Source organism: Nyctereutes procyonoides, unplaced genomic scaffold (assembly GCF_905146905.1).
Source record: "Nyctereutes procyonoides isolate TBG_1078 unplaced genomic scaffold, NYPRO_anot_genome, whole genome shotgun sequence".
NCBI lineage: Eukaryota > Metazoa > Chordata > Mammalia > Carnivora > Canidae > Nyctereutes > Nyctereutes procyonoides.
Window position 1 is genome coordinate 26,213,929 of NW_026575040.1, and position 23,304 is coordinate 26,237,232.

Below are 23,304 nucleotides of genomic sequence, written 5' to 3' on the forward strand. Positions count from 1 at the left end.
TTAAAAGTTACTGAATTGATAATATTCCCTAAGAGTTCTATGAGAAGCCCATAGCTTAAAGGTGTTAATTCAGAATGTATGTTTGAAACTTTACATTGAAGAACTTAATTTGTTAGCCTGCAAGACTACATAAGAGGCAGTGCTCTGACCAATTGGTATGAATGACATTGATGATTAAATTGACATGGAAGGAATTGGTTGATAGTAGACTTTGATTTTTAGCAACAAGAAAGCAATATTCTGAAGAATACAGTGGAAAACTTTAAACAGTGTTTAATTATATTGGAAGAACCAGTTGGGTGCATGAGAAAAGCTTTGTCACTACATTCAAATGGCACTTCAAACAGTAATAATGACATGCTTATTTTTAAAATGATTCCATAAGTTTGTTTCTTTAGCATAGGTTGTTTTTTTTTTTTACATATTTAAACTGGATGCTATTAAATTGTATGCAGCCAGTTTTGTCTAATAGAGAACTGAGTTAAAAAGATTATTTCCTATATTGATTTAATAAAACTGAAAGATATACATTAAAATCAATTCGTGCATCATACATCCTTTGGAAATATTCCTAACGACATGAGAATGGGTGTATTGAAACCTTCAGTTATTTCCTTGAGTTACTTTTGACTGAATTTGTGCGATGATGTTACTTTGTCTTAGAGAAGAGTCCTCTAAAAGTAAATATTTGCTCCAAGCTTTTTAAATGCTAGATTTTACTTTCTTACATAGATGGATTTAAACATTGACAGGAAATTTGTGGTCACTTGCCTGTTGTGTTCTGGAAGTGAAAAAAGACAAAATGTAATTGTGTTATTGGTTGCTTTTAATGACTTAAATATTAGACTCTGCCATTAACTTCATCTACTGATCTAAAACTTTTTTTCTTTTGCATATATTGACAAATCTACCTGGATATAGGGTTGTGGGTAAGAATTTTTTTTTTTAAAGTATCAAGTCAAATTTAAACTTCTGATTGGGAAAAAGAAAACTTAGTATATAAACATTTCCTATAATTTTTTTCCCCATTAAGTGTGGTTGAATTCAAAGATGAAGAATTTGTAAAGAAAGCACTAGAAACTATGAACAAATATGATCTTAGTGGAAGACCCCTGAATATTAAAGAGGTAAGATTTCTTATATTTGGAGTAATTTAAACTTTGAATATAAGGGCATGTTTTCTTTGCATTTTCATCTTGGGGGATATATTTCTCTTACTGCAACTTTTTTCTTTTTCTTTCCTTTTTTTTTTTTTTTTAAGCATAGATGCTTACAAAAGCATTATATAATTGATGAAAGTTTTGCTTGTACATGCTTTCCTATTTGTCGTTAAGCAGTTTTCCTATGTGTTTGATTTGTCGCAAGTTGTTAGAAGTACAGACACATGATTAAAAAAAAAAATTCAGACATTTAATGATGGCAAACCTTAGGTGTGACTTTATTCGGTATAGACATTTTCAGTTTTTAGATTGTGTGGCTTAATTTGATAAATATAATAGATATTCTTGTAGTTGATAATAAAAAGTTGCTTAATAATGTAAATACCTTATGGATTTGAATAAAATTGATAGTCACTTTTAATGAAAATTACTCTGAAACTGTGCCAGATTAAAATTAAAAACAAAACAAAACAAAACAAAAAACGACTTGTGAATCTATTAGTGAAATTGTAACTGGAACTTGAACACCCCTAAAGTGGAGATACTCCCTTTGTATGGAACTATAGCAGTATAAATCTGTTGAAAAAAGAGTGGTCTGAAGATAACATGAGCAACTATTTACACTTAAGTGTAATTGACCTTGGTAATGATTAGTTTGAATAGCAGTCATTTTCATGTCTTCCTTTAGTTCATATTGGTACTCTTATCTGAATAGTTTAATCACAGACCGGTTACGTATATGTTTTTGCTAAATTCTATATTACGAATAATTGAGAACGTACTTAGGACCCTGAAGAGTCTCTACCAGCAAGCTTGCAAGTCATTGGTAGTAGAGCATTACTGTTGGTCACAGTTTAATTTGGTATAGAAGTGATTTGAATCCCAGCTCTATCACTTTCTGTGACTAGGCATATTACTTATTCTCTAAACCTCAGTAAGTATAATAGTACTACTGATAGTACTCACCTAATAGGGTTTTTATGAAGATTAAATGAGATAACTTGGCAAAGAATTCAGGCTCTGGTATCAGATAATCTGTGATTTAGGGCAAATTACTTACCTTTACTTACTTAACAAGTTGCCTAATTCTAATTCCTCTCTATTTCTTTGTTTCCTTATCACCAAAATGGGAATAATATTAGAAGCTATCTGATAGTTTTATAAGGACTCAGTTAATATATGTGAAGTATTTGATAAATGTTAGCTACTATGATTGTGATGTTATTATATAAAACAATTAGCACAGTGCTCAAAGTAGTATATAACTACGTAATAAATGTTAGCTGTATTAATAATTGATTGTTGTTATTCCTGTCCCAGGTGGGAATGTTACTGGTTGTTGGTCTCTTGATCCTGAGTATGAGGTGATAATAGCTTAAAATTAAAGGCCATGCCACCAGGAAATAGAAGTATCCCAAATCTTTTTATTGGAGTAAGCTCCTGAATTATTCTAATTCTGTTTGAGTCTGGGGGTTTGTTCTTCTTTTCTTTTTCCTTTTCTTTTCCTTCTGTTCCCTTCCCCCTTCCCTCTTCTCCCTTCCCCCTTCTCCCTTCCCTTCTTAAATATTTTGACTGGGAAGTGGAGAATTACAGAAAGTTTAGACTGTTGTCGTCTGTGCCAGCCATTTATGTGGTAGTTTTTATGCTACAAGCTGAGCCCATGTTATTTGTGTTATTTTAAGTTTTAGCACATCGTATATCCTCAGTAATATTTCAGAGACCCTAGTATAGAGTTATGTGATCCAAAATGATGTAGGTTACTTCCCATTTTAAGCTTTTTTAAGAGAGAAGTAACCGAATTTGGACTAGCTAAATGGAGAGGCACTCTTTATTCAGTTAACTTTTTTGGATTAATATCATAAAAGTTCCTGTCCTAGGAATATCTAATTTACAAATGGGTGGCTGAGCTCAGGGGTAAAACAACTAGTGAGAAAATACTAAGGAAAAATGTATTTCCAGTATGCCTTACCAGATAATTAGAATTGCATTTTTTCATTATCTGAAATGGAGGTTAGTAGCAGTTACAAGCTTATAGCAGGTAGTGACTACAAGGCTGTCATCTAAGGGGAAAAGAGGAATAAAAACCATGTTATGTTACGGCAATTTGCTTTATATAAATTGTATTTTATATATGTTTTATATGTATATGTATATATATTTTTGTGTGTACACATTTATATACATGTCAAATATAAAGAGACAAATCAAAACCTTAGCAATATGCTTTATTACGATATTAAGGACAAGCAACTTATCTTAATAGTTTATGATATATCTCTCCTACCCATCTTCCCCTCCCCATAGGTAACCACAATCCTAAATTTTGCATTTTTACAAGTTTTTGAAACTTTAGTTAGACCCAAAGTATTATTTATTAACTTAAAAATTTTATAGCATTTTTCAAAACATTTATTTATTTATGTCTGTATTTCTTTTTATTTCTTCATGGTGAAGACATACTTTGAAGCCTGTGTACCTTTATTCTTGCATTTACTTTTTCACCTTCTGTTTTCCCAGCCTTCCCAGAGAATTTCTGAAGGTCATCCAACTTTCTTTTTATTAGTATTCCCAGACTGAGACTAGTAGAGTTGAGTTGATGGTTAACGTTTGTCATTATCATTTAGTATTGCAGATGATAGTCTTATTAATGTTTATGTGTTTTTTTGTTTGTTTTTTGCATTCCACCTAGTGAGATGAGTGAGTGACAGGAGATGAGCTTAAACTCACTTTTTTAGTTTTGTTTAAAGGTAAAATATTTCTCTTAAAGAACTTTTTAAAAAGCCGTGTTTAGTATCATTTTTCCTTTTGACACAGCCTTTCTTTATCATCCCCCAACCCCCTTCATCTCAGGTCATAATCCATTGTTAGATCATAATCATTGTTGAAGGAAAAAGGTTGGAAAATGGATAATATTTTGTTCAGGAATGAAGCTTAGATGTTATAATAGTTTCCCTTTACCCCAGTATTTCTGGGTTTTATAACAGTCTGTTCCACAGTTAAAAAGCTTTGACTTAATCTGGTTTGGCATTGCCTTGGGCATCCAGTGGTGAGAATTCATCATTACTGGCATTTTGGAAAGAAAACAGTCAACAGTAAGTATTTTGTTCCTCTTTGAGTTATGTATATTTATGTGGATGTGTCATATATTTGAACACTAGTATGAGGGCAAAATTAAACTAATTTCAAGTTCTTAAGTGACTTTAGTGATTGGAAAGAGGTATTTAATTGACACCCCTGGAGACTGAAATCTTTTGTCTGTCCACAGGTTTTTATGGGACTGAATTCTCTGGATAAGAAAAAAAGCTCACTCTTCAAGAGGGTCAATAATTTGAGCCAGTTGGGATAGCTACTGTAGAATTTGAAGTTGTTATTTTAATGATACAGATTTACTGATGTATCTAGTGGTATTTAACATTCAATGTGTGTTATAGGATCCTGATGGAGAAAATGCTCGTAGGGCATTGCAACGAACAGGAGGATCATTTCCAGGAGGACATGTACCCGATATGGGATCGGGGTTGATGAATTTACCACCTTCCATTCTCAATAATCCAAACATTCCTCCTGAGGTTATCAGTAATTTGCAGGCTGGTAGACTTGGTTCCACAATTTTTGTTGCTAATGTAAGTTTAAGCTTTAGTCTAAAATTTTGTCATTCAGATAATTAGTTCTAATCATGAGATTATTAAATTAGATGAATGGTTTGTATGTAGGTTTATAGAACATTTTTCTTATTTTTGACTGAAGTAAGCGAAACGTTAATTACTGTAAACTTGAATCCAATTTAAGTCTCTCTCTCTCTGTGTGTGTGTGTGTGTGTGTGTGTGTGTGTGTATAAGGTTAGGGTGTAAATATGAGTAGGATTCTTTAGAAGAGAACTGTGGAATTTATAAATACCTAAGCAGTTCTTGAAAATGTTTACTTGCATTATATGTGATTTTTGTTCATATTGGGAAATGGATTTCTTTCTTTAGCTTTGTTATTTGATATTTGTGAATGTGCGCATTGTAGTTGGTCTGTCATTTGTTCTAAGCTTTTAAAAGTCAGTGGTATCAACAATACTTTCCAAAATCTGAATTTTTCTCAGTAAAAATAGATGTGCAAGTTTCAAATATATAAAACAGGATTGGGCAGTTGAGAGACTATTTTGGGAAAAAAATTAAAGATAAGGAACAATGTGGATGTAGCTTAATTGATTTTTAAACAACTTAAGATGTTTTTATTTGAATATTATCGATGTACTAACAAGAAGTATAGTTCTTCATAGTTTTGAGAGTTCAGAAAAGATTTATTTGTATTATAAATGGGGAGAAGGGTTTATTAGGTATGTAACTTTATATAATTTTATGTTAAGCTTGACTTCAAAGTTGGTTGGAAGAAGCTAAAGGAGGTGTTCAGCATAGCTGGAACTGTAAAGCGGGCAGATATTAAAGAAGACAAAGATGGCAAGAGCAGAGGAATGGGCACAGTCACTTTTGAACAAGCAATTGAAGCAGTTCAAGCAATTTGTATCCTAATTTACACTTTAGCCTTATTTAATAAGGTTGAAGAAGCTTGATACCATTTTGTGGGGTCATGAAATTTAAGGTTGCCTGGCTTAGAAATGTATATTAGACTTTAGTCTCCAGCACATAAAACCTTTACTATGTCCAAGTACTAAAGTCACTCTTAAAACTTGAATTAGCTATTTTGTATAAGCCTGGTATGAACTTTTTTCAACTTTCTCTTCCTACCACAACTAATGGTATGTATATCTGCTTGTTGACAGTTAATGTAATCCATAGTACATTAATGCAGTTGCTTGAAATGAAGCCTTGTTAATTTTCTTTTTTCAGTGGTTAAAATAAAAGGTTGTATTTTACTTATAAAACTGTAAAGCAAAGATTTCAAGATTTTTCTTTGAACATTTGGAAGAGACTAATACAAATAAATACAATAGCAAAGATGTTGATTAAAATTTTAGAGGTAGTCTGACTCTAAGATTATTAAAAATGTCTGTTCAAGTATAATTTTATAGTCTTAATGGACTTTCCTTGACTGAACCAACAGCTATGTTCAATGGGCAGTTTTTGTTTGATAGACCTATGCATGTGAAAATGGTGAGTTTCTATATATCACTTCGACCCTCCAATCTCTTCAGCCTCATTTATCTGCTCTCCTCTGCATTACAGATCCTTTTAGTTCTGTATTAACCGTATAATAAACTTTTTTTGCAATTAGGATGACAAGTCTGTCCCTCATGAAGACTACCGTTCACACGATAGTAAAACACCACAGCTACCACGTAAGTAAAAGTTATTATTAGAAACAATGCACACCATTTCTTTTCTATTTTATTATATGCTAAGCAGAACTCCATTTTTGTGCCTGTATCACAAATTTCTGACAGTTTAGGGTTAGTTTGGAGTTAATGAGGTAGATTGTCATGATTGATGAGGAAGACTGAGAAGATATTTTTCTTTTGGTGGTTTTTATGGATTATAACAGCAAAACATACTAAAAAAAAATTTGGTAAGTCCATATACATGAAGGGAATAAGGAGTCCTTTTAATTTTACGACAAGTAACCTCCATTATAACATTTTTGTGTATTTTTTATCGCTTTCCTTATATATGTGTGTTTAACATTAATAAGCAGTATCCCATGTTGAAATTCCAAGTGTTTTTATTGGGTGTATAATAGTCTTTTGTTTAGGTGCCCCAGAATTATTTCACTGTTAATGTTAGGTATATTTTTTAACTTTTTTTTCTTTAATTATCAACAGTTATTCATATCTTTGTATACAGATATTTGGTATGATTTTGGTTATTTCCTTCAAGTTGATATACAGGTTCTCAGGCATGCTTATTGATCAGTATTATCTAATTGTTTTCTAAATGATTAAAGAACAGTACCTAACAATTTTGTCTCAATGCTCCATCTGCAAAATGAGGATGAAAATAGCACCTGTATCATGGAGTTGGCATGAGTGTTGCATGAGTTAATATATGTAAAGCACTTAGAACAGTTCTGATATAATATATAAACACTTGAAAATACTAGTTCTTGTTCATACCATTTTATTGTACCGTCTCTGGTTTTTATTAAAAAAAATTTTATTTTAAAATATTTTAAATATAGACAAATAAAATTACTCCTGTAGCTATCACAGGCCATAATTGTTTTAGATGAGTTTTCTTTAAAATAAAATTTTACAGATAAAGTTGAGACTCCCCCTCTCTCCTGACTACCAAATACCATACCAAAAGGAAGCAACCTATGAATATAGTGTTTATCATTTAGGTTTTAGTGATTTGGCTACGCATTGATACATCCATAAACACTATATGAAATTGTTTTGTTGGATATAAAATTTGGGGTGAGTGACATCATATTGTATATATTATTCTACAAGTTGTGTTTTTGGTTTAATATTTTCAAGTCTGCGACCATACCACCCTGAACGTGCCCGATCTCTAATATTTTCAAGATGCATTTACATTAATGTATTTTTTAGGTTATTCTATATATTCTATTTTTTAGGTTATTCTGTTTTCTTGGGGAGTTGGGGAGTACTTACTCTTTTTTTTGTTAGAATAATCTCTTCTCTCAGTGTTCAACAAAAATTACTTAGAATGCTGTCTGACCTTCTTGTATAATTTGGGGGAAGATTTGAACTAATGATTGTATTTCCTATCACCTCTTTAGTCAATTTTGGTAATTGCAGTTTTTCTAAGATTTTTACCATTTTTGTTCATTTTCAGGTTTATTGGCATTACATAGTCTCTTAAATTTCTACTACATCTTTGGTTTTTCCCTCTGATAAATTCAAAAGGTTTACAATTTCTCTTTGGTCTGGTCGGTTTTGCTTAGATTTTTCAGTTTTATTAGTGCTTTCAAACAAATTAATTTTTGTATCTTAATTTCTGCTCTTTGCTTTAGTACTTTCTTCTGTTTCTTTCGGTTTAGTCTCTTGTTTTGTCCAAATTCCTTAAGTTGAATGTTTACTTGACTAATTTTGCAGCCTCTCCTTTAGTAAAAGTAGATATAACTATTAAATTAAGCTGTTGTGCACAGGTTTTGCTATGGAGTATTTTTATTGTGATTTATTTTTTGTTAAATTACTGTTATGATTTCTTCTTAAGCTATGCATTTTTGAGTTTCTAAATGTAATAGAGCTTTTTCTTACTAATTTTTTAATTTAACAGTGTAGCCAGAGGAGATATGATTGTGATTCTTGGAATTAATTTGGACTTTGCATTGTGGCCTAATATATGGTGCTGTTTAATATATATTCCATGTGTGCTTGGTGAGTGCAGTGTTCTACATCTGTCCAGTAAATCAAGTTTGTTAATCATTTATAATTTTTTATATCTCTACTAAATCATGTCTGCTTGTGCTGTCAGTAGTGAGAGATGTACAGGGTATAATTTCCCACTAGAATGTTGGATTTGTCTTATTTTTTGTTTTTACTTTAAATATTTTGAAACTAACTTAGGTACATCCAAGTTTAAAACTGATATATTTTCCTAATGAATCAAAATTTTATCATTATAATTTTATCTTTATTAACTAGGTCTTTTGTCTATTATTAATATAGATAGAACAGCTTTGTTTTGTTTATTCACGTTTATTGATTTATTTAGATTAATTCCATTTTCTTATTTTGTGTTCTGTTTTTCTGCTTCTTACAAATATTTTTCTCCTATCTTGCTTTCTCATTTAGTGGTTATCCTGTATTTTTAGTATAGCTATATAATATCTGAAGTTAATGTAATTATTCTTTTACTCAATAATAGAGTGACCTTTGAATGTTTTAGTTCTGATCACTTTCCTACTGAATTATATGCTGTTATTGCTCATTGTCTTAGTTTTGTATTGCTTTCTTTTCAGCCCCACAAAGTAAGCATTACCACTTTTTAAAAAATCTTACCTTTCTTTGCTTTCACAGATTCTGGCACTAGTGTTCTCCTCCCCTGCCCCCCCCCCCCCCCCGAAGGTTACATTTTAAAAGCTCTTTCAATGAGGATCTGTTGTTGGTAAATTGTCTCAACTTTGGATAGTCTTCAAAGATAATTTTACTGGTTTGTAGTTTAAGATAATTATTTTGTTTCAACACTTTGAAAATATCCCAGTCTTCTGGCTTCCATTTGTTGCTTTATTAAGTCACTATCAGTTGAAATGTCCTTTCTTTATAGGTAGTCTTTATTCTTCTTATGGTTGATTTTTAAGACATTTATCTTTGGTATGCAATTTTCTGCAGTGTGGGTATGAATTTTTATTGGGCTTTCACGATATTGGAATGCAGTTTTTTTTTTTTTTTAAGTAAATTCTGGAAAATTCTCAGCTTATGTGTCTTTGCAAATTGCCCTTTTTCTCTTTATAGGGCAGTCTTTTCCTTCCTCAATCAAATTTACCTTATCACTTAAGATGTCATCTTTCAAGATCCTATCTGGCTTTCTGCAGGGGCTTTTGGTTTACTTTTTGACTATTAAGTATACTTCTATTTATTTAGATTAAAAAATATCCTCTGTTATATTCAGACTTCTTCTATATCTATTTTTTGATATTTATGTTTTTTATATTTTCTTCTCTATTGACATATAGTATGAATTCATAGACTTTGACGGAATCCGTTTGTTGTCTAATCATTAATGTCCTTATTTTTCCCTTCTCTTCTTTTGCTCAAATTATTGTAACTTGTCAAGTGGGGGCTTTCTCATTTCCTATGCTGCTGATTCTCTTACTTTTGGTAAAAGCATGATTTCCCAGATTTGGGAAGATTTTTTTTTTTTTTTTTTTGGTCCCAGAGACATGAGATTGGCCTAGTTTCAAGGAGTCCTAGTTCCTTTTAGTGAAGAATGATATAAGAGATGAAAATATGAGTTTTAGGTGTAGACCTAGGCATTGCTGATGATCAAATATGCTGTTGCTTTCAGTTAGACCAATTTTAGGAACTGAGCAAAAAAAAGATATTTCTTTTACCAGATCACAATCTTTCCAATTTAACACAATGTGCTTCCGTACTTTATCTTTTAAAATATATATATGGTTTTCTCAGCCCCTGTCACCCAATTGCTACATTGACTAGCAAGAACTTTAAAGCCAGACTCAGATTTAGTAGAATAAAATAATTCCCACTCAAATGTCAAGTCTTTAAGGTCATCAGATTAACTTCTTAAAGTCTATTTCAACAAATTTAATTAGTTTATTTTAAGAGAGGTAGTAAAAGGAATACTGGATTTAGAGATAGAAAACTTAAATTCTAGTCCTAGCTTAATCACATAGCTAAGTGGTGTCATACAAGTAACTTAAGGTCTCAGAGATTTCCTCCTTGTATGGAAAAGAGATGTGAAAACACTTTAAGATGCCATATAAAATGTAAGTAAATATCTCATGGACAAAACCAGGTAATGTAATATTTGTTTTATCCAGTATTATGTTTTCATTGTTGTTGATCTTTTAGTTTGATTTAAAGTATCTTAAAAGTAATTCTTCTACTTTAAGTGGTTCTACAAATTTGAGCAGGGTTCTCATTTTCAGATATGTATACCATTTATAAGGTATATAATATTATTTAAAATCCTGTTGGTATTTTTTTGGTCCTTCTCAATATGCCGTGAAACTAGGATATAAGTAAGATAAGCCTGCTTCATTAATAAATGGTATTATAGTGAGGCTTCAGTGTGCTGTGTTTTGATGAAAGCAAGAGCCAGGACTCTTATTTGCAAATTTGCATAATTTTGGAAATAATCCTACAGGCATCTACCTTTACAAACTTTATTTTGCCAGTTATTTATATATGGGTTAGTAATAGTCTTACTTATGTTTTAGGTGGTCTTGGAGGCATTGGAATGGGACTTGGTCCAGGTGGACAGCCTATTAGTGCCAGCCAGTTGAACATAGGTGGTGTTATGGGAAATTTAGGTCCAAGTGGTGAGTATTCTCACTTATTTCTTTTTTAGTGATACATTTGCCAGATGACAACACTTACATTTACTAGTTTGTAATAATATTCAAAAGACTATTTTACAGTTAAGCATTTTGGATGTCATTCAATCTGAATAAAGAATGAAACCTTGAGAGCAGAGAACATGAAAGAGGTGAGCAAAGGTCAGGCAGGTTCTTCTGAGGGCAGTTGTATTGTAGCTAGCTTTTTAGGGGATTTTAAAGTGTCTTTAAGGCAGAGGGAGAATGTTTAAACATAGTGTCTTGTGTGTCATGGATATACGGTATTTGTGGAATGACTGAAATGCTACCCTGTCAGAAGCAGGTTAAATTTTTATATGTAGATGGGAAAGTAGCTTTTCAAAGAGCTGTTTGGCTCTTTACTTGGACTAATATACAGTTTATCTTTGAAGATCAGTTTTTAAACATTGTGGTTTCAGAACCCTTTTACTCTCTTAAAATTTGTTGAGGATCCCAAAGTGCTTTTGTTTATGTGGTTATGTTTGTCAGTATTTGCCGTATTAGAAATTAAACCCTAGAAATTTAAAAATACTTGAATATTTATTTAATATAACAATAATAATATCATGTTAATATAAATACAATTTTTAAGAAAATGAGTTGTATTTTATAATACAAAGAAATTAGTGAAAAGAGTGGCATTGTTTTTACCTTTTTGTACATCTCTTTAATGTTTGGTTTAATGTAAGACAGCCAGACTGTTATATCTGTTTCTGCATTTAGTTTGTTATAATATTGTACATCATGTAGTTCCTGGAAAATCATACCTTATATTCATGACAAAATGAAAGTAAAACAGTCAAATAATATCTTAATGTTATGTGATGAATGAAATAGTTTTGACTTATTGGACCCCAGACCCTACTTAGAGAGCTGCATCTTAATTGATGGACTAATCAATGCTATCAGATTCCTGTTTTTGCTGAGATGCTATAGCTAAACTTTTAAATTATAAGGATAGTTTTGGTAATCATTTTGACCCAAACAGAAACTTTGTCCCTTACTCTTAAGCCCTCCGACCTCCTAAACACATGCTATTTTATTTTTAGTTTTTTACTACCCCTTTAGCTGGCATGTAAGGAGTCCTTACTTTCTGATTTGATCTCTGAATCTGCTGTGGTGATATTTGTGTGTATGTGTGTTAAAAAAAAAGTGAACAATGACCTAGTATTAAATATTCTGTACTTGAATGTGAGTGTGACCAGTGAATTTTGTTTTCTCATTCAATAAATATTCATAGAGGCCTTTTTGAAGACTAATGATTAAATAGCTGATGTGGCATAGCACTTTAAAGCGTGCCACCTGTCCCCATCCCCCACTGCTTCTCTAGCATTCCATCATGACTAGACCAGTGGTACCTTTTGCTGTATTGCGTTATGTCATATTTTCAGTCATAAAAATAAGATTGACTGAACGTACATACTGTGTATTTTATTTGAGGTATGGGAATGGATGGTCCAGGTTTTGGAGGAATGAATAGAATTGGAGGAGGTATGTATAAGCGTTTGTTTTTTGTATGCACCCATTACCATTTTTAGTAAATTAGAAGCTGTGTTGAGAAACCCAAGGAAAAAAGTCATGGTTTATTGTTGGCTCACACCTAAAGACCACTGGCAGGTACTGAGCCTGGTACATACTTAGGGGATATGGAAATTGATGTGTTGAGAAGCCCCTGGACAAAGTAGGGTGGATGAAGAGCTTACTGGTGAGACTTAATCTTTACCAAATGTAGCTTTCAGCTGTATAACTGACAGGTAAATCTCAAAATTAATCTTTATTCCATAGGAATTGGGTTTGGTGGTCTGGAAGCAATGAATAGCATGGGAGGATTTGGAGGAGTTGGCCGAATGGGAGGTAGGTGAATGTAGGAATGTGTACTGTAGATGTCTTCAAAGGGCATATGGGCATAGGGAATAGGGATAGGCATGATGGGACTGGGGATAGTATATGGCGTATGAGGTAAGTTGGTGAATCACAGACTTTTGTTTTTGTGACTTTTGCTGTCTCTTCAGTTTAGTTTCAAAATATTCCTAAATGGAATACCATGTAACTGATGTACTTGAAAAAGTTAATTTGTTGCATAATCTTTTCAGAGCTGTACCGTGGTGCGATGACTAGTAGCATGGAGAGAGATTTTGGACGTGGTGATATTGGAATAAATCGAGGCTTTGGAGATTCCTTTGGTAGACTTGGTAGGGCTGGCTGCATATTTTTCCTTTTCTTTCTGCAGGTCATATTTTTCAAAGTCTGTTTCCTTTTATTGTGAACGATTGGAAATTTGTAATGTTTCACATAATTTATAACTTGATGAAAAAACACTTTAGGAATTTTAATGTACTCTCTTTTTCCAGTATATTATGTATTTGACCCCTATTTCTAGACGACTTATATTTTTTGCTTACTTCTGAGAGCATAGTACCGTGGAATTTTAAAATATGATTATTCAAATTAATTAGTATATTATCTTTCCATCCTTGTTTAGGCAGTGCAATGATTGCAGGAAGAATAGGAGCTTCTAACATGGGTCCAGTAGGATCTGGAATAAGTAGGTTTAAATTTTACTAGAATTTATTCAGTAATATTTGAGTGCTTGCAAAAGACTTTGCAAGAGTAGTTATTATAGTATAGTAATACTTTGTTTTTATGTGTTAATGTCTTGTCATAATTTAGAGAAATTTTGATAGTTGTTGAGCTTTTCTGTTTGATCACTGTTTGAAATTTCTAAACCAACTTGGAATTTTACTTCTTTGACATTTATAAACTAACGCCAGAGTATGTGTTAACTGTCAGGTAATCCAAGAAGCTCCATTCCAACTAAGGAATCTGGGGATTTCCTCTGATCATGTCAGGAGCAACTTTTGCTTTAGCACCAACTTTGTTTCCTTGCCTGTTGTCTACAGTTGCTGTTGGTGACTAGCTTATTTCATCTGTAAACAACTTGTGTCTTTTGGTAGATGAACGTGAATCACCCCAGTTATAACCCCCTGTAGAGACCTCCTGAGGTTGAGGGCTGAGGTTGAAAGAGATGCTTATTTCTTTTTCTCTTAAGAACCTTTCCTGTGACAGAATCAAGAGTAGTTGCAACATTGGGGAATGCCCATTTCTTCCACGTGTTTCCGCTACCACATTTGAGGCCTTATATTAATTCTTAAAGACATGGCTCAGTTTTTGATCTCTGTTGCTTATTAAGCCATGTGTCTTTGAGCTCTCCATACTCTACTGACTTCCTTTAATTGATTGAAATCTCACAAATAGGAAATAGAACCTACTTGGGCTTTTCTAAAATCCTGTCAGCTAAAGATATTTACTTGCATTGTACCTTGCTTCTCATTCCCTTTCATCATTTTCTCAGCCGTGAGGTAATTTTCCCATTAATCTTAACTTCCCTACTTTCTCTTTTCACCTCAGTGTTTATACTTCTGTTTCCCTAACTTTATATATGTTGTTCATAGAAAGTCGATTTAAAGGTGATGTTAATTTTTATAATTTCTGTGTGTGGGGATATTAGTACAAGAAAAAAGGATAAGTTTTGAGAATGAATAGGATTGGAATTAATTAAAGGGGACTTAGTGCATAAGAATGAATTGGGTATGAGCTGTGAATTAAATTTCAAGCTCTGGCCAAAGGGGTGTGATTCCATTTTTTTGCTATCTCCTTAAGTTCTATATAATATTGAGATTAAAAGTTAGGTTTTACTGTGGTCATTGAGAAGCTAAATTACATGTGAAATGGAAGATACTGAGGTTAAAAGAATATTATGTAAGGGAGTATGATGAGACTAACAGTTAATGTGTTGGAGTTATAATAATTTGAGTTCACTTCATATATCTTTGTTCTAGCATTTATTAAACCTGGTTTTATTAGATAAAAATGATAGAAACTAGTGTAACATTAATGGATCAAATAATTGGTAGGGAATTTATATCCTATGTATTTTATGATCAGAATTTAATTTATAGAAGTATATATGATGTATTCATGTAGTGGCTAGAATGAACAGATTTGGTTAGTGATTAACAGTCAACTAAATGTATATCAAATTCTGCTTCTTGGAAGATTGTTCTATTGTGTATATGAAAATAATTTTATGTTTATTATCTACTTATAGAAACGAATTAATTTTTCTCTTCTTTCTCAAAAATGATTCCTCCTCTTCCTCCTCTTCTTTCTCCTTATTCTTCTGTTTTTTTTTTTTTTTTTTTTTTTAAAAACACCCAAATTCCCAAATCCTCCCCTTCCTTCCTGAACTCTAGGTGGTGGCATGGGTGGCATGAACAGTGTGACTGGAGGAATGGGGATGGGACTGGACCGGATGAGCTCCAGCTTTGATAGAATGGGACCAGGTATAGGAGCTATACTGGAAAGGAGCATCGATATGGATCGAGGATTCCTATCTGGTCCAATGGGAAGCGGAATAAGAGACAGAATAGGCTCCAAAGGCAACCAGATATTTGTCAGAAATGTAAGCAACTAAATGTAAAGGATGCTTAAAATTATTTTTTTCTTTGTATATCTGTTACTAATACATTTTTTCATTCTAGCTGCCTTTTGACTTGACTTGGCAGAAACTAAAAGAGAAATTCAGTCAGTGTGGTAAGTATGCTAATGACTGCAGACATGTTAATATTGATTATGGAGGAAAAATTGATTTTAGACTTTTTAAACACTGTTTAAAAACAGACCTTACCTGTCCAGATGTTTTTTCCTGGATAGTATGACAGGTCTAATTCCACTTCAAATCAATTATTCTGCTAACCTCTGACATTAGTGCAAATTTACTACTAAATAACAAGATTCAGAATAGAGCCTGCCTGCCATTGTCTTCTGTGGATAAAGAAAACGCTTGTTTTATTAACCTTATTTTTAAAAATTAATATATCATCATTGCTTGTATTTAAAAATATTTTTTTTCTGTGGGAAATAATAATGAAGGGTATATTTATTTCCTTGTTTGTAATATAGTGCAGTGCATTGTCAACATGATCCCAAAATGCTGGCATCCAAATGATGTGGAGTTAATAGATGAGACCCATTCTGCACACTTTGTTGCCCATACGACACAGGATACTTAGCTGATAGCATAGAGTCCACTGGCTGGAATTCCTTAGACAGGTACATTCTGGTGGCCCTTCTAGCCCTTTTATAAACTATTCTTGGCTGTGGTGATACTGTCTATACAACCTTACTGTGTTCATTAGGCCTGTAGAAGATTAGGTGGTTTTATTACTTTAAAAGAGGGCCTTTCTCTTAATGATGAGAGAATTAGTGTGATCAAAGTGACCATGTGGCTGTCATCTCCTGTGTTCTCAGGGTACTTTATACCCAACTTTGTGGTAATAATCTGCTCACATGTTTTCTTCCCTGCTAGATGGAGGCTCTTAATGCAAGAACTGTCATCTTTTTATTCTAACATTTTTCATTGCCTTGGTACATATAGTAAGACTTTATTAGATGTTTAGAGTGAGTTAAGCATTCTGAGTAGATCTTCATTCGTTTATTCAGTTATTTATTGAATAAATCTACAATTTTTTTGTGAGTCTGTCTAGGATGTTCCTTTGACTCCTTTTGTTGATAGTCTTTTTTTTTTTTTTGTATTTCATTTGCATTTTATTTAAAGAAGAGAAACAACATTTTTTTTTATTGTAAAAAAGTTGTTGAAAATGGGTTAACTGTTAAATAGGTACCACTAAGAGAAAGCAGGATTGTAACATTGTTTTGCAGTGTTGGTAAAATTTGTATGAGTAGGAATATCTATCAGAATGGGTAAGCAGCATCTGGCTACGAATCACATAGACTGGGGAGGAATGAACATATTATGGCCTTAGTAAAATAGGTCAAATGAGGAGCAGTGGCAGCAGGTATAGATGATCTCTGTTATAGTTTCAGTAGAAAAAAAAAAATCTCAAATGAGATATGTGAGATTATTTTGATCAGTAGAACTGAGACAAGAATAAAATGGGGAAACAATGACATTAATGAAAATGTGACCAATATTGAGTTGACTTTATCATTTGTAGGCATATCTCTTTTTTGAGGTCAGACATGAACAAGGCTTGCAGCAAACTTCAAGTCTTTTGGTGGGCTTATTAGTGGAGTGGCATTGTTTTGATAGAAGGACATCAGAAATTCAAAAATATTTTCTGAAAGAAAAAAGATAGTATCCAAATACACATTTAAAAAATGTGTACAGCGTTTTAGCTGATAAAATGGTTATTATTCTTTTGTTATTTTAGCGTTCTTCCTATGTCCTTTATTTGATCAGTCAATAGTATGAGAGTAATGATTTTTGTTTTTCTTCTCAATTCTGTTGTAAAAGCTTCTGACTTTTAGGTTTATATTAAAGTAATACCATATTTAAATAATTCCCTACAATCTTGCTGTTTTTAACCTTGAACTACAATGATGGGAAGGAAAATAAGTTACGGTAATATAGAATTAAGTGTCTAGCTATTGACATCTATGGAAATTATCTGGCTTGTATGAACTAAATGATCCATCTTTCTGCCACATCTCTTTATTTTTAAATCTTAGAAAGTTTATTCTTTGTTAGTATGTGAAGCTGCTGCAAGTCAGTAATGACCTCTTTCACAGTAAAAGGCAGGTTTTTGTTGATTGCTTTTTCCCCCCTTGAGCCCAAAGTGAGTAAGTATATACTTTAGTTGCTGCTTGGTAAGAGTCTAGTGGTACTCCAGACTTCTTCCCTGGACAATATCTGCCTATAAATGGCTGATTAACAACCCCCTGGTTGTTAAGTATCTATATAGATCTTCCTCGACTTAGGATGGTGTTACACTTAACCTACTGAGCATCATAACCTCACCTAGCCCACCCTAAGCATGCTCAGAATACTTAACATTAGCCTACAATTGGGCAAAATCCTCTAACACAAAGCTTATTTTATAATAAGGTGTTGAATATCCCATGTAATTGATTAAATATCGAAAGTGAAACATTGAATGGTTGTGTGGGTACAGAATGGTTATAAGGACGTGGATTGTTTATCCTTGTGATTGCCTGGCTTACTGGGAGTTGCTGTTCAGTGCCTTCTGCCCAGTATCAGGAATATCATACCAGACACATATCACTAGCTTGGGAAAAGATCAGAATTCAAAGTATAGTTTCTACTGTGTATTGCTTTTGTACCAACAATGTCAAAAAAATTGTAAGTCAAACCATCATAAGTTGGGACTATCTGCAGTGGTTAACTGCCCTTGAAAGGGCAAATACTGAAGCTAAAAAAATGTATTTTAGGTTATACTACATTCAATACATTTCCTCAGCCCTAGGGGAAAATGTGTTCAAATATCCCCGAATGTATAACAAGATGAGAAATAAGTGACTGTGGTAAACATAGATCTCTTTTTATCCTACCCTATGTAATTCATCAGTGACATGCATTTTTAAGAAATCTGAGTATAAATAAGTATACTTATGGGTATAAGTATAACTGACCCATTCAGAGTCAGACCCCACATTAGTTTAAGTTCTGCTAATGGGGTCAAATAGACATAGTCTTTCAAACTTGCTCCCATATTTACTGTCCACTTTAACTGTATTCTGACCTTCCGGTTCAGTGTGATGCAGGACCATAACATATTAGAACTACAGTGTAAAAAAAAAAAGCTTATTTAATTATTCCTCCTATAAACTATGGAAACAAATACAACTTTGTTTCACATATTTCCGTTACAGAGTTTTCTAGACCAGTGTACTTGATCCAGATAGAAAGTAGAGACTTGTAGTAGATTTTATTTACCAAAGCACATGGTGCTTTAAGCATAACTAGTGGACTTTTTTTTTTTTTTAAAGATTTTATTTTTTTATTCATGAGAGACACATAGAAGCAGAGAACATAGGCAGAGGGACAAGCAGGCTCCTTGCGGGGAGCCCAGCGTGGCACTCCATCCCAGGATCCCAGGATCATGACCTGAGCCAAAGGCAGATGCCCAACCATTGAGCCACCCAGGTGTTCCATGACTGGTGGACTTTAACTATGGAATGATTTAATAGTAAAGATAATGTGCAGTAACAGTAAAAATAATATACAAAGAGTATTCATTGATATAATTACTTTTTTTTTGTTGGTAAAGAAACACTGAAGCATTGTTTTTTTGTCCTTTATATCATAATTATGGCTACTTGTAGAATATCTGATTTTGCTTTTATTTCTTGTGGTTATGTTACAACTTCATTTGGTAGTACATTTTACTGAACTATTTATTTATTTGTGCTTTAATTTGGCATATTTTTAGATGTGCTTTTATATCAGCATTTCCCAAAACATATCACAGGATGTTAATAGGCTGGATTAAATAAAGTGAAAAGTTTTCTTTCGGCAGGATAGGTTATTTGTATAAATAGTACGGCAGTGTTAACTATAACAGCAAGATGTTTGATTATTCTGTGGTACTGATTTCTCATTGCATACTATTTTGTCCTGTACTGCTGTTAAAATAGCAGTTCTGTTTTTGTTTTTGTTGGAATCATACAAGATTGGTAGATATTTAAGTCACTCAAGAAAGTCCTCAAGAGCATGTAAAAATAGCCAGAGGTCTGGTTTTAAATTTTTGAAACTACATTTTTTTCTCCTGAATTATTTATCTTTAGAAAAGCAAATTATCTCAATTAGTGTTTTTATGGTATTAAGAAGAAACTTAGAAAACCTATAGCTCTTGCTGGTTCTGTTCTGCCAAGTAGGGGTTTCTGGACAGTCTAACCATGAAACATGGATATCTATAGGCCACTTTCAATAGCCTTAGTGTCCAAACTGTAAGCATGTTGAAGCATCTTGGTCAAGAGACCTTGTCAGATTGAAAAGCCATGAGATCATTATGAGTTCAGGAATTTGAGGGTCTGGATGTTGGTTTCTAAACTGAGAGAGACAATTTAAGAGAAAAAAAGAGGCTTGTCTTGAAAGATTGAGATAGATTTTGCACGAGATAATTACATATTTTCCTTTGAAGTTTTGAAGATTTCTTGCTTGAGTGAACCTTACTATTATTGCTAATAAACTGATGATAAGATGCTTATGTTAAGTAAAGCCCTAAGTTTTTATAAAAGGTAAAAGTAAAAGTAGAATAAGGAAGAAACTCTAATCTTAAAAGCCCTTGAAAATTTTTCACAGTATCCTTCGGAATCATTGTGCATTGCTGCCATTTATGAAGGTATGCGTCTTTAATTAAACTTGTTTTTTTCAGGTCCCAGCATTCAAGATATTAGGACTCTGGAAATTGCTCTGTGTCTGTCTTTATAGCTTTTTAAAGTTTCATTTTACGTTGTTTATTAGAAAATGCAAAAGTTTCATTTTATGTTCATTAGAAAATGTGATTTCTGTGCTTTTTGTTTTGTTTTAACCAATTGTAGGTTATATATTTGAATTAACTTTAATCATGATAATAAAATTTTTTTTCTGGGAACTAGTCTGTTTTATGACTTTTAGAAACAGTTAAAGGCTGCCTGGGTATAAAATCATGGGTTTGGCTCACTATGATATTTATTAACTTAGACCATGTAATTAGTATTGAGTGGGTATTGAGTAGTTGACTACCAGTTGGTTTAAAAAAATGCAGTAACGGTAGGATGCAAAATGGATGAAAAGACAAAAATAGAAGAGTAGTCTCAAGTTGTAAATAAGAAAGCATTCAGTTCAAGAGTTAAACAGAAAACAAATTTTTCTACTTATGCATTGAGATTAAAACTGATCCTATCACCCGGAAAAGAGATTATGGGATTTTTTGATAAACTCTTTGCTTTTATTTTTCCCCCTTCTTTTTTAGTCCCTTTATTAGAACTAAATGTGCTTGCCTTTTAAGTTTGTTGCCAGACTAAAATTAGCCCAGAGTGATTTGGCAACTATATAATATTCAAGGGAAAGGAAATATTATGGTAGGTAGGCACACAATTCACCTAAATCTGTGTGGATCTGGTGAGAATACATCCCAGTTTGCCTGGGGATAGTTTCCCTTTGCAGCTGTTATTTATGTATAATTACTAATAACTTTCCATTTAACTCTCTAAAGTTTCTAGTTTGGATGGTGGGTTTTTATGGACGTTTTATAACTTGATAAGTGATAACTAATTTACTCAAAAACCAGTCTCTAGAGTCAGCAATAATATTAACTGTATATGGAATAATTGTCTGATTTTCTTCTTCCTCCTTGAAGCTTCTCTGAGGTTCTTTCATCTTAGTGTTCTTATCATCACTGTTTTTACTTTTATTGTTTTAAATCTATGATCTCTCTTCCATGCCAATTTCCATAACCCATTTGGTGCTACTCTTACACTGGAGTTCAAATTGTGATATTGAATAAATAAATGAGTTTGGCACTGATAAGCAGAGTTAGTGGGACCCTTTGTTGCCTGGTAAAAATTAAAATTCTGAGCAATTGGTACTATTTGCAGGGATGAAGGAATGAAGGGGGATAAAAGGGAAAGGAGAGATTAGGGGGATTGGGCAAAAAGCGACAATTTTTTCTAAAACTAATTTTGTTTAAATTTGTAAGTTTGTTATTGGGCACATTGACTTGGTGGCATTTTGTGCTAGTTTGCCTTACTGCTATAAAATTTACTTCAGAAACTAAAAAACTTTTTAAAGACTTTATTCATGTGAGAGAGAATACATACAAGCTGAGGGAAGGGCAGAGGGAGTGGGGAGAAGCAGACTCCCTGCTGAGAAGGGAGCCTGACTGGGGCTCAGTCCCAGCACTCCTGAGGGAGCATGACCTGAGCCAAAGGCAGACGCTTAACTGACTAAGCCACCCAAACACCCCTGGAAACTAAGAATTAAATATAAGAAATAAATTTTTAAATTTTCTATTTTAATAAAATAGTAAATCCTCAGCAAGTTATTTTGATTCCTATTTTGTATATTTTAACATGTTTATATTAGTGTCTATGAATTGCATTATAGTCAGAATATAATGATGGGAATAATGTTTATGTGATGTATTATTTTTAAATCATTAATGTTTTTAGTTATTTATCATTTCATTGGCTATAAGGAATTTCAGACCTGTGAAGTGAAATGAAACCTATTTAAACTGACTAGTAATTCTGTACTTTTTCTTTTACAGGTCATGTAATGTTTGCAGAAATAAAAATGGAGAATGGAAAGTCAAAAGGTTGTGGAACGGTCAGATTTGACTCCCCAGAATCAGCTGAAAAAGCCTGCAGAATAATGAATGGCATAAAAATCAGTGGCAGAGAAATTGATGTTCGCCTGGATCGTAATGCATAATTTCAAACCACGGTTGGAACATTCTTACGTCTGTTTTGCTGAATCTCCTAGTAAAAAGTCATTTTTTTAGTAATACTGTATGCTTACAAAAGCTGTAAAAATGAACTTTTAAATCTCCCACCAGCTTTTAACAGTATAGTGTGAAATATACTGTGATTTTTGTTAATCTCAAGTTTGGGTTTTTAAAGACAGCAAGTCGGTCATTCAGTTCAAATGAATGGTTATACTGTTTTTAATGAAATAAGCCATTTTTCTTCTTGTTACTTTACTACATAGTGGGATTTGTTTGTTCACGTTTCCTCAGCTTTTATCAACTTATTGTAAGGTAAAACATAGGTGATTTTTTCAAAACTTCCGTTTTATATATGTAATTGTCCTTGAAAGGGCTCGGGCAAATTAGGATGTGATTTGGGTTGGTTTTAAATTACTTTTCTTTGGTGATAAAGAATTACTGTAAGTAAGTTTTAGATTCTAAAGTTCAGGATCTTTTTTATTTGACTTAAATGAAGAAGTGGAGTTTTCCTTCTCTTCCCTCTCCCATCATTCACATTTTCCACATAACACTATTAATATTACCCTCCACAGCCTCTTATTTTATTATTTCCAATGACTCCAAGTTCATATAGAACTGATAATGTGGCAATCCCCAGGTATAATAACAGGCAGACTACTCCTAACTTTCTATCTAATTTCCAGCCATTGAAGTGAACTGCTGAAAAAAGAAAAATAATTGATATGTTGAGAGAGATGGTTATGTAAGTTAGTCCTCTGCTGTTCACTTCTACAGGAGCTGATGTATTTATAAATGCAGTTTTAATAAACCATGGAACACCTAGGCACAGCATATCAAACACGTTGGATCCCACGATGTTAGACATAGCCATATCTCCTTTGCCTGCAGAAAAAACATGTTGTTAAAATGTGCACACCAATACTGTATTTTATTAATAAGCTTCATAA

At 32.8% G+C, this 23,304-nt stretch overlaps 2 protein-coding genes across 5 annotated transcripts in view; one reads left to right on the forward strand and one right to left on the reverse strand.

Annotated features, from left to right (window-relative positions):
• MYEF2 (myelin expression factor 2) overlaps positions 1-22,345 on the forward strand; it is a 29,938-nt gene extending 7,593 nt beyond the window's left edge. The window contains exons 4-17 of one of the 2 annotated variants that reach the window (XM_055319947.1): positions 922-929; positions 1,034-1,127; positions 4,592-4,783; positions 5,515-5,668; positions 6,210-6,259; positions 6,381-6,444; positions 10,974-11,075; positions 12,549-12,599; positions 12,894-12,962; positions 13,202-13,300; positions 13,591-13,653; positions 15,362-15,570; positions 15,650-15,701; positions 22,181-22,345. In XM_055319947.1, the coding sequence (XP_055175922.1) occupies positions 922-929; positions 1,034-1,127; positions 4,592-4,783; positions 5,515-5,668; positions 6,210-6,259; positions 6,381-6,444; positions 10,974-11,075; positions 12,549-12,599; positions 12,894-12,962; positions 13,202-13,300; positions 13,591-13,653; positions 15,362-15,570; positions 15,650-15,701; positions 22,181-22,344 (1,371 nt within the window). In that variant the 3' untranslated portion in view covers position 22,345. The remainder of the gene's footprint in view (positions 1-921; positions 930-1,033; positions 1,128-4,591; positions 4,784-5,514; positions 5,669-6,209; positions 6,260-6,380; positions 6,445-10,973; positions 11,076-12,548; positions 12,600-12,893; positions 12,963-13,201; positions 13,301-13,590; positions 13,654-15,361; positions 15,571-15,649; positions 15,702-22,180) is intronic. The other variant, XM_055319948.1, reaches the window with a different exon arrangement.
• Positions 22,346-22,916: 571 nt separating this feature from the next.
• Positions 22,917-23,304, reverse strand: part of SLC24A5 (solute carrier family 24 member 5) — a 28,740-nt gene continuing 28,352 nt past the window's right edge. For all 3 annotated transcript variants that reach the window (XM_055319945.1, XM_055319946.1, XM_055319944.1), the window contains one exon: positions 22,917-23,239. In XM_055319945.1, coding sequence (XP_055175920.1) covers positions 22,917-23,239 — 323 coding nt within the window. The remainder of the gene's footprint in view (positions 23,240-23,304) is intronic.